We start from the raw sequence: 11,308 nt of genomic DNA, 5'->3' as shown, positions 1-11,308 counted from the left end.
TTTTCAAGGATGTAAATAAACTGTTTTAAATAATAATTGATCATAAAACTGCATATAAAATGAATACAATAATGGCCTAAAATGAAGTCATAAAATTGTTAAAATAATAAACTGTTTACAACAATCAGCATGAGTAAACAGCTTATTAACAATAAAGAAATAACATTTTTTAAAATAAAAGCAAAAATAAAATAGTAAACTATAAATAATAACAAAATGAAACTGCTTAAAAATAATTAAACTTTTTATTAATAAAGTAGCCAAAAAGATGTTAAAATAATGATCAAATGAATAAATAAAATAAAAAATAATGGAAGTGCTTTAATAAAAGTCCTAATAATATTGCAAAATAATTACAAATAATGAAAAAATAAAAACAGCTTAATTATGAGCACAATATGAGATAAAATAATGAGGCTTCTTTAAAATAGTAAAAATACTAATGAGCTAATAGACGTATTTAATAATATTAATAGTAATAATAAAGCCGTTATTACGAGGCGTCGCTGTTTAATTTCAAATCGTGTTTAAACGCCCGGTAACGTGCGGCTTCAGCCAATCAGCGACGAGGACGCAGCGACCCTACTAGACGCTGATTGGACGGTTTGAAAATTGCCGCAAACCAGCGAGGCACGATTTAAATCCTCCAGCAGTGGCGATGAGAGAGAGAGAGAGAAAAGGGCGAGAGAGCTGATGTTAGACTGAGCTACTGTTCAAGCGTCGCACCACACGAGCTTATATGTCTGTCTTCTTTAACGGCTACGCGACGAAACAGAAGTAGATTTTGGAGAGAAAGATCGAAGAAAGAGGCGTTTGGGCGGCTGTGGAAATCTCGTTGCTTGTAGGTGAGCAAGTTTGATTGTTTTGTTTTGTTTTGGTCTAGAAAACTAACTTGACTGGCAAACATTTTGTCCGAATTGTCCCGCTCCACCTTAAATGGCACAGCAGTTCCATTCTCGCCATTCAAGGCGCCGAGCGCGAGAATGCAACTCCTGCACCGTTTAAGGTGGAACGGAAAAATTCGAATGTGAAGCGGACTTCAGCGTGGTCGAACAAAGCCACGGCCGACTTGAAGTGACCTATTATTGCTCTCTTGTGACAAAGAAATCCTTAAAAACAAGACTTTTTACTACGCAACGCTACGTTTTAACCGGCGAACTGTAACTTGAATTCACGTTAAAGATAAATTCCACCCATTTTCCCAAAGTTCTGCATAATTAAACGAATAGATGTAAACAAAGTCTTTCAGAGCTTTTTGGCGTGAAACGCTCCGTTTCAGAGAAATTCGTCGAGTTTAAGTTGTTCACAGTGGTGGTGAATGGAACCAGACGTCTGAAGACTATTTAATTCCCCTGAAAGCGCCCTCAAAGAAGTGCTAGCTACTTAAATGCTTAGATATACGCAGCATTGCATCTGAGACGTTCTTTTAAGATGGTTTTTGCTTCAAATGTGTTTTAACCCATTCATGGTGGAGGGATACGTGCAGGGTGTCGTGAGGCAGTATTGCATATAGTGCTCAGAAGACTCACTGGTGGTTTTGGAGAGTAAATAAAATGGCTATATTTGTGTTGTAGTCATGGTGACTTCTGGTTCCTATCACCACCACTGTGAAGAAATCTTAGCCTCTACAATCAACCATTTCACACCTATCTGTTTTAATGTGTTTGTTTTTGGATCTGAGTCTGAATCTCAGTTTGCTCCCTACTCCCTTCGTAGTGCACTATATAGGTTAGATCATCGAATAACGACTTCTACAGCCAATATAGTGCATTATATGTCTGATTGAAAGCCATTTGGGATTCAGCCCATAGGCTGCACAGCTCTGTCAGCCATAACGTTCTGACCACCTCCTTGTTTCTACACTCATTGTCCACTTTATTGGCTCCACTGACCGTATAGTAGCAATTTGTAGTTCTACAATTAGACTGTAGTCCGTCTGGAGTTTTTAAACACCTCAGTGTCGTTGCTGGACTGAGAATAGTCCACCAGTAAAAACCACCCAACGGCGTCCTGTGGGCAGCGTCTGGTGACCACTGACAAAGGAGTAGAGGATGACCAACGCAAGCTGTGCAGCAGCAGATGAGCTGTCGTCTCTGACTTTACATCTACAAGGTGGACAGACAAGGTAGGAGTGTCTAATAGAGTGGACAGTGAGTGGACACAGTGTTTAGAAACTCCAGCAGCACTGCTGTTTCTGATCCACTTGCACCAGCGCAACATCAGTCACGGCAATGCTAAGAATGATCCACCACCCTTAGTATCTGCTCTGAGGGGTCCTGACCACTGAAGAACAGGGTTGAAAAGTATCAGAGAAGCAGATGGACTACAGTCTGTAACTGTAGAACTACAGAGTGCAGCTATACAGTAAGTGAGCAATGGGCGCAGAAACAAGGAGGTGGTCAGAACGTTATGGCTGATCTGTTTATAGGGAGCCGTTCGAGCCCTTCACTGAATGTTAACTGTGAACTCACCCTTGGTCATTTTATATCTGCAGAGGCATCACTTTACTGTCCATTGGTCTGTACTGAAGAGACCCTCAACATGGGCACCAGTGAGAGTAAGATGGCTGTGGTGTCCACACCAAAACCTGGACCAGGCCATGCAGTTCAGAACCGGCGCCTGGCACAGCTCACTGACCCACGGTCACCTTCTAATGGCATCGACCGCACTCCAATACAGGTAAAACCTGATGGCCACCTAACCTTCAGTTAGGCTCTACCTTGAGCTTGGGCCTTGGATCCTTGGATCTGTTTTAAGGAGAATTCCACTGATTTTTGGCTGAGAGGTAAAGTCATTCAGGCTGGTTTGGTCTGAAGCGCTCCCTTCTGGAGAAACTGAGTCAGAATTATTCACCGTGGCAGTGATGGGAACCAGACGGCAGAGTTTAATGCCTCTAAAAGCTCCCTCACTCAAAGGTATTGGCTGAAACGGCAGTGAATGTTGTGTCTGATGGAAGGCATTGATTTACCCTAGTTTTGAGAAGATTTTAGCCTGAAACCCAAGTTTTATATTCATAGGTGGAGAAATGTGTGCAGAAGTAAAATAAAAAATGTTTTATTTCAACTTTACTATAATCAACATTCCAGATAACGGAGGTTATTTACATCTCAGTCCTGGGATGGATAGGTGGGGTGCATAGATGTATGGAAATAAAGACAAAAACTTTATAAATCCTGAAGGGAAGTGACGGCAGCAGGACATATAATTGCACCTAAACCTGCGTTTCGCTGTTGCCTGAACAAAACCTTGTATCTCCAGTATGGTAACTTTACAGGAGAAGGAAAAAACTACTCTAAGTTTAATGGAAGTCAATGGAACCAGACCTCTGTCCAGGTAATTTTGGGCCGTTTCTTTTGGTCCAGCCGACATGAAATTTTCACACAATGTGAAGAGCAACGGGTGTTTTCACTGAGTGGTATGAGGCATAAGCAGCTGCATGAGGGTTCTAGTGCAGGTCTGGAGGAGTTTTAAAGCACATCCCATTGGGACGAGTCTGGAAGCTCCAACTCTTGGGAATACCTTAGATATTCTGTTTACAAAGTAATTCAGATACTAAAAGCTAAGATTCCAGATCTGCTTCAGATGGGAAAACGAGTTAACTGCTGCATACTTTGGGATTCTTTCTTCTTGTAAAGTTTGGAAAGTGTAAAAAGCAAAATAAAAAAATCTTAAAAGGAAATGGCAGGACCCCTTTGTATGTTCTAGGTGGGTGGAGCAGCCTCTTGTGTCCATGAGGTTCAGGAGTCAGTTGGACCTTTGTGTGTTGACCCACGATCCCCCACGCCTGGCGTCGTTCGCACCCCAATGAAGGACAGTATGAAAGGTGAGGCAGCAGCTGTGAATGTAAATGAGTTGGCCAGGCGTGACCCATTTGTCTCTCATTGTCTTATTGTTATTTAAAAAGATATTTGGCCAAATAAAGGGGGGGAAGGGGGGGGGTGACCATTCTTTAAAAAAATAAATAAATCAAGTTTTCTCCATGTCACCAAATGGAGTTGATCTACCAAGGAGCCTGAAGTTGATTTCTTTAGTTTTGTATAAAACTTGTAGCAAACAAGTAATAGAAGCTTGTGCCCCACGCTTTAGCCTTGGAATAGCTAAGTGTTGCCTAAGTGTTTTTGTGGGGTTTTGTTTTTGTTCCGTCTTTTGGACACTAACTTATTTATAGAAATGCACGTTTATGCTTAGTTTGGTTTTCCTTTTATATACATTTTCTGAAAGTGTAAATACGGTACAGTGCTTCATTGTTCAACGCGAGTCTCTCGGTTCAGTCTCACTGGGTGCAAAAGCTCTGACCCTAGAGCCGGACGCTGAGCGGTTGTAATTACTGGCTTCCAATTTTCATCAGCCGAAAAGTTTGGGATCCCGGCAGCGCGACATCCTGACAAATGTCGAGTTGGATTGACGTTAAAGTCGCATTAGTTCTGATCCAGTGGTTCTTGGCTGCGTTCCAAAGCTGAGGCTGGAGCCTCGGTAGGGCTGGAGCCTCGGTAGGGCTGGAGCCTCGGTAGGGCTGGAGCCTCGGTAGGGCTGTCCTATTAAGGCTCCTTCTTGGTGGCCTATTGGTCACACGAATGGATCGGCGCTAACGAGGCTGCGACCTGAAACTGGTGAGAGAAAACGCAGCCGGTTACGTTGGGGTTCGTTGCCTTTTCATTTCTTCATGGGAAGAATGAGACGTTCTTATATAGAAGGATAAACTGCGTACATACAAGTACTTCTAAATAAAATGGTCTCTGGTCATGTTTTCATTAGTGACTTTACACTTTATAAGTTAGTGAAGACAAATTCAAGTACATGAACAGCTCTACTGCCTCTGTTCTCCACTGTTTGTGTGTGTATTTTTATTTATTTATTTATTTAAGTGTGAATATTTATTTTTCTCCATCGTGGTGAAAACCTGGCTCACCACCACAAAACAATAAGATTTAGACCGTAACCCTGAACCTTGTCTCCCCTTTTGCAGTGACGGTCAGCTCACTGGCACGCAAGCTCAGCAACTTTTTCCTGAGTGACATTGCAGCAACAGACTCCTCCACATCCCTCCCTCACGTCTCCTTCACTAAACACCCCAGCCTGCCCAGTGTGGAGCAGCAGGATGAGCTGAGCTCCAAAGAACCCCTCCTCCCCTCCAATGACCCTCAGGCCCCGCCCAATGGGAACAAAGTTGCTCCATCCAGCCCAGTGGCCTGCAGCCCCTCAGTGGACTATGGCTCCTTCTCCAGCAGTCCGTTTGTGCTGGTGGGTGAGGTGGAGGTGGATGCGGATAAGGAGGTCACTCTGGAAGAGGCTGAGGAGGCTATGCTTCTGGGAGAATCTCCACTCCAGAGGGAGCTCAGCCTGAGCCTGCTGGCCTGCAGGGATGGCGTTTACCCCCCTGAATTCTACACCTCAGCTGAGGAACGTCCTTCCACTGTTCTTCCACCTTCAGAGGACAAGCAGCACAGGGATCATTCCTACGCTCTTGCTTTGGTGTCCGGTGAGCCCGTCCAGCCTTCTTCTCCTGCCCTGGGAGCCGTCGTGCCAACAGCCAATGTTGCTCAGCTTCCTGAGCAGGAGGTATGTCTTCAGTGTCTTCCAAACAAATCATTCAAAAATCTAATTTAACTCAATGTAGTCGATTCACCAGGTTTATTTCTTTAGGTTTTCATGAGGTTAGAAGGATGACAGCTAACAAGTAGTGGGAGCTTGTGGTATCCGTTTCATCTCTACGTACATTTTTCTTTTCTCATACCAACATTGGAACCTCAAGTATCATCCGACACGTATCTGAAACTGTTAAGCACACCTAACGTTACGTCCCTCCAATATCTCCTTCATCCAGTTTTGCTGGTACTGGCCCCAGCTGTGAGCGATACTGCTCATAAAGTTTTGGCTCCTGGATGAAGCAATGAGTCTTGCTTGCTTCTACAAAATGCAGAGTGGCTTGTGAAACGTTTGCCTGCTTTGCAAAGAGTGAAGGAAGTCTTTTGAAGATATTCTGGCCTCTCCAAATCTACAATAGAGGGCCTATAGCAATGTGACACGATTGACGCAAGTGTGTAATGATTTTGTCTGAATCACTTTGAGGAAATTAGCTGACAGGTAGTGATATTTTGTGGTGTTTTGGAAACTTGCCTGAAATGTTTTTCTTCTTGTATGCAGGAAGTGAGAGAAGAAGCTCCTGCAGTGCCTGAGCAAGAGCCAGTGCAGCCAGAGAAGCCTGAACTGGCCACTCCTGAGCCAGTCAGTACCTCCAGCAAGCCCAGCCTGACCCTGAATGCCCACAGTGCAGTCCCTCCATCTGGTATAATGATCCCCAGGTTTGACACCCGTAGCCCAAGCCAGGCAGTGTTCAAACCCCAGTGGCTGGGTGTAGGGTTTGGGGTGACGGGCGTCAGGGCCAGAGGGGTCCAGGGCCGTGGCAAAGGGGCCTCCTCCCCACTGTCCTCCCGCAAACCAGCCATCGACGAGAATGAGAACAAGGTTGTTCTCAACAAACAGAAGCAGAGAGGTGAGTTTCCTTTGAGACCAGAACCTGGCCGACATGAATTTTGTCACTGATGCCTATTTTAAGGAGAGACCTTTTCGTATAACTGATATTAATGAATATAACTTTATCTGGTTAAAGATTAATTGGACTCCAGTAGTTTAAGTTGGTCAGTATGAAAGTAAAGCAAGTGGCTTGAAATTTTAAGGTAACTAACCTTAAAAGGAAACTCCTCCTATAATGCAAAACTCCCAAACTACAGTTGCTTTGGTGGTTGATGTCACATTCCTTAATATGGGTTACATGTACAACATTGGAAGTGATGTTATTGGTCCACTAGTTTTCAGATATCTGCAGAAGTTCTTGAGAAACTTACCGAGTGCTGGCGATGGGAACCAAACATCTGAAAAGCTTAATGAACGTAAAAGCTGCCTCACACATTTATTACATGAAATGGTTAGACATGCTGTCTTATTCTATTATAAATATTCATTTTTGAATATACTTACGGTGGAGGAGTACATGCAGGGATCTTGGGGCAAAATAATCCCTAAAGAAAACTTGGGGAAAACATTTTTCCCACATATTACTTTTATTGTACCATCAACATTACATAACTTGTGTGGGTTCACTGAAGGTTTTGTTTACTGAAAATGGTTATATACAGGGTCACAAAGATTCATTCGATTTCAGAATGAGTTATTTCTCTTGTAAATCAATACAGAACAACACAGTGAGCTGTAAATGGGTATTGAGCATAAAGTCTGTGTAATTTTACAAGTGCTCAGTATGAACCTGCTCCAGCTGTACAGACATCAACGGCATAGTCAAATTCATCCCGTCCATGTCTGGTGTCGCTGCACTCGCGGCTCTTTCAGAGAGATTCCAGAGCTTGTCCAGTGTTGTGGAACCAACGGCGAACCCTCTGAGCTGCTGGAGGTTCACTGCCAACAAATGTTGTACAGTTATGACGGATTCACTCTTATTGAAGTGGAGAACTCAACGCTTTCTGCTCTGGGGTCTCCATCTCCTCGCAGACTAAAGGGAGCCAACTCTATGACTAATACTATCTATAATTGTATTGTGATTGGTTCCTAGGCGCCTCACAGTTATAAAAAATATGGCACTTTAAAACTGGATAAATCTTTTTGAATCACCCTATATTTGCTGTACATTCGTCAAAATGTGTGGTTGGTACAGTCGGGTGTGCTTGAGTTTCTGTAGGATGCTGCATTTGTCTTGATCTGTTCTAAATGTTACATAGATAAGTTGGTTTTCCCCAATTTTCCCTCAGTGAGGTGTTTTTATTTATTTATTTATTTTCCCCCTGTGTTTCAGGCAAGGCTCTCATTGCTGAAGGCAGGTCTCCTCTGCAGATTCTGAAGGAAGCCAATTCACCCAGAGGCCACACAGCACAGGTTTGTTCTCTCTGCCAGTCTGTCTCTAGTTCATTCATTCAATTCAAGCGAGTTCCTTGGCTGTGTGAACTTTGTGGCCGTTCACTCTTTTCACCGTGGTCCCCTTGATGCTCAGAGGTGTGCGCACTCTGCTCCCCTTCTTGATCAAGTCGCCTCTTGCGTTTTTTCCTACACTGAGGGAGAAATAATTGTCGGTGCAGCGCTCTGCGAGGAGTTTCACCTCCCCTCTGTCTGCTTCCTCACTGTTACAAGTGATGAAGGAGCTACCATCATATCGGCAGTGAACTTGCTGTTGGAGCTGCAGTCATGGTCAGACAGTGTGTTGAGCTTGGTTGATGAGATGCAGCCTGTGCTGAGAGTGAGGGTGGGAGAAGCTTGGCCACCCGTCCTAACAGACCGATGCCGGCTGGTGAGGAAATCCAGAATCCAGCTACAGCCTGTGTGACTTGGGCTCTTGAGCTTGAAGACTAGTCTAGAGACTATGCAGCATCTTTCTTGATGTTCTTGCTTTCCAGATGGGTCATAGCGGCATGCATTGCATCATCGGTGGATCTGCTTGCGCTGTAGGTGAACTTATGAGGAAGCGTTCTGGGGAGGCAATTCTTAACATGAGTTGAGGCCAGGCATGTGATGTTCCAAGGATTAAGGCATGTGACGTTGGGTTTCCTTGGTATGGGGATGGTGGTTGGCACATGCTTTCCGGACCCGTCCTGGGATGGAATCGTATGGATAATCGGGAGTAACACTCGTACTGTCAGCAAAAATGCTCTCCACCGGTTTAAATTTAATGGAATAAAACTAGAGATGCTCTGATACGTTTTACATTTACGGCATTTGGCAGACGCTTTTATCCAGAGCAACTTACAATTTGATCATTTTACACTGGAGGGTGAAGATGGTGTTGGGAGTTTTGCCCAAGGACTTTTATAGGTATAGTGTAGGGGTACTTGGTACTCTACAGAAAGCAGTTTTGCTCACCCAAGATGTAAAGGCCACGGCACACTAGACATGCCCTGTTGTCCAGTGTCCACCTGCACTGTTCAGTTCCTCTGCATGTCACTACAGGCAACCCAGCATTCAGCTCTCTCCGCCGGTGCTTCGGGTGCCAGAATAGAACTGCTGCACTATTGGAGCGGGAAAATTTGAACAAGAAGCTGACGAAGATGCATGTACAGAGCTGCCTACTTCAGTGGAGTCTACAGGAGGCATTTTAGCTGCCCTGCTGTAGCGCAACCAGCGTCACCTGAACGTTTGGGCATGCAATAAAGGCGTCATCAAATGCTGGTTTGAATTGGTTTGATTCAGATATTGTGCATCCCTAAAAAAAAAAACAACAAAAAAAAAAACATTAACCTACTGAGTTTGCCATGTTTGGTGTCAGCTAGTCTGGAGACGATGATTCTGTCTTCTGCACGCAACACTGGCCACAACGTTGGTCAGCCCCATTCGGATTAGCTAATGCTAGTCAGCAATGGCACACTGGACATCATGATGTCTTGCATCGGGAGATGTCTTTGAACGTTTTCATGAATAACGCCTTAGAAATTTCAGTATCAAATCTGATGCCTGCCCCTCGTGGACACGCTTCCTCTTTGTGGGACAGGGTGTTCTCACAATGTTCTTCCCCGCTTGTGTGTAAGAACGGCGAAGATTTAGTTGACCTTGTGATCTTTCTTTTCTTTGCTTAGATGAAGTTGAAGGTTTCAACTCCAGAGAAGAGGTTTGGCCAGATGGACAGAAGAGCACTTGTTCTCTCTCTCAACAAAGAGAACCAGTGAAGGACTGAGAACTGGAAGATGGCCTGAATCACACTCTCCACCAAACACTATGTGTATAAATCAGATGTTGTCTTTGTCTCTCTGTCTTTGTCTCTCTGTCTCTCTCAGGAAGCAGCCTTAAAATGATTGCGCCCATATTAGCGTGCTAGTTTTTTTTTGTATATGTTTACATTCCTTTCCTGCCATTTCCTCAGTGTCTTCCACTTTTTAAGAAAATGTAAATAAAATTTATTATTTTATCTCAATGTTTCATGTCATTCCCTTCAGAATGCGATATTGCTGTAGCGTGTTTAGGAATAATCAGAATTGAGTTCTTTGCCTAAACAAGGAGGGAACCTGTTTATGCCAATCAGGCCTAACATCATGACCACCTCCTTGTTTCTACGCTCACTGTCCACTTTATCAGCTCCACTTACTGTATAGCTGCTCTCTGTAGTTCTACAGTTACAGACTGTAGTCCATCTGTTTCTCTGATACTCTGTTACCCTGTTCTTCAGTGGTCAGGACCCCCATGGACCCTCACAGAGCAGGTGCTATTTGGGTGGTGGATCATTCTCAACACTGCAGTAACACTGTGGTGGTGGTGTGTTAGTGTGTGTTGCGCTGGTCTGAGTGGATCAGACACAGCAGTGCTGTATAGAAGAGGCTGAATCGGCTTTAATTCCACGCTTCAGTATCTGCTGCAGCCACATGCTTATTTCAAATTCAAAGTCCAACGGCTCGGCTAACGGTCAGTTGTTGCGCTGACGTTACAGGTGAGCAAAGTAAGTTAGAATTAATATTCTGAGACCTGCTAACATGTCCACTCCCTGCTCAATCTGCTGTAAGCCTCACCCTCTGAAGTAGAAACTAAGCCATAAAACAGCCGCAATATCAGGTTCAGCTCCGTTTGGTCAGTTTCTCCAGATCAGTATTAATGTTTTGTTCCAGCTGGTCTGTAAAGCTTCTTACAGCCCGTTTAGTTTGGCGAATGGTGTTGGGTTCATTTCTGGCTGATTCCAGGTTGTTCAGCTGTTCTTCTGTCACAGCTGCCGACTGAAAAGCTGCTCAGTGGTGACGACAGTTTGGGAATTTAGTGTCGTCTCGTCTTCAGAGTCGGACCAAATCGGCTGTGGGCCAGATGTTGTCTTAACAGTGTCCGTTTTCTGTTTGTGACAGTGAGAAGTAAAAACGTTCAAATGGCCCAAGCATCTCCTACAGCTCTCAGAGTCGTTGCTTAGCAACGGCATCTCAGTGGAGTGATGATGTTTGTGAAAAACACGTGATGTTATGGTGAAATAACAGCTTGTGTGGGTTGAAATAACTGCTAATAACAACTCGTTTTTGCAGAAGAACCAGTTCATTGGAAAATTATTATGCCCAGCCATTCAGCAGCCTGAAGACTCAAACCGATGACGGGATATTTGGAGAAACGTTGTCCACACAGTTGCCAAGAGCTAGAAACGACTTGATGGTGCTTAATAATAAAAATGATACTATGCACTGCTGCCCATTAAGGGTGTTATTAACAAATTTCAAATCAGCAAACTTTGCCCCCCGATGCACTCAAGTTTTTACAGCACCATTTGGAAAGGTTTGCTGTCGTAAGGCCTGTGACGTGTATTTTCTGCTCCCGTTAATTTACGTGTTTCCCACTGTGGGAG

At 44.1% G+C, this 11,308-nt stretch overlaps 1 protein-coding gene across 2 annotated transcripts; it reads left to right on the top strand.

Annotated features, from left to right (window-relative positions):
- Positions 1–649: 649 nt before the first annotated feature.
- cdca3 (cell division cycle associated 3) lies at positions 650–9,706 on the top strand. Of its 2 annotated transcripts, none has more exons than XM_017706027.2 (7): positions 650–841; positions 2,495–2,679; positions 3,706–3,823; positions 4,967–5,559; positions 6,145–6,493; positions 7,808–7,887; positions 9,576–9,706. In XM_017706027.2, exons 2-7 carry the CDS (start codon positions 2,542–2,544, stop codon positions 9,663–9,665), a joined length of 1,368 nt encoding a protein of 455 aa, XP_017561516.1. In that variant the 5' UTR covers positions 650–841; positions 2,495–2,541; the 3' UTR covers positions 9,666–9,706. The 2 variants fall into 2 exon arrangements, with proteins under 2 accessions (XP_017561516.1, XP_017561515.1); XM_017706026.2 differs by having other exon boundaries at positions 650–845.
- Positions 9,707–11,308: the final 1,602 nt, after the last annotated feature.

The sequence above is a fragment of the Pygocentrus nattereri genome, chromosome 3, assembly GCF_015220715.1.
Source record: "Pygocentrus nattereri isolate fPygNat1 chromosome 3, fPygNat1.pri, whole genome shotgun sequence".
In the NCBI taxonomy this organism is placed as follows: domain Eukaryota; kingdom Metazoa; phylum Chordata; class Actinopteri; order Characiformes; family Serrasalmidae; genus Pygocentrus; species Pygocentrus nattereri.
Note: the sequence above shows the minus strand (reverse complement) of the source record. Positions and strands in the feature narration are given on the sequence as shown.

Excerpts from the sequence above, each read along its gene's own strand:
- cdca3 (XM_017706027.2), top strand. The coding sequence starts at position 2,542 with ATGGGCACCAGTGAGAGTAAGATGGCTGTGGTGTCCACACCAAAACCT. Across the intron at positions 5,560-6,144 it reads CTCAGCTTCCTGAGCAGGAG|GAAGTGAGAGAAGAAGCTCC; the intron begins GTATGTCTTCAG and ends TCTTGTATGCAG. Across the intron at positions 6,494-7,807 it reads CAACAAACAGAAGCAGAGAG|GCAAGGCTCTCATTGCTGAA; the intron begins GTGAGTTTCCTT and ends CCTGTGTTTCAG.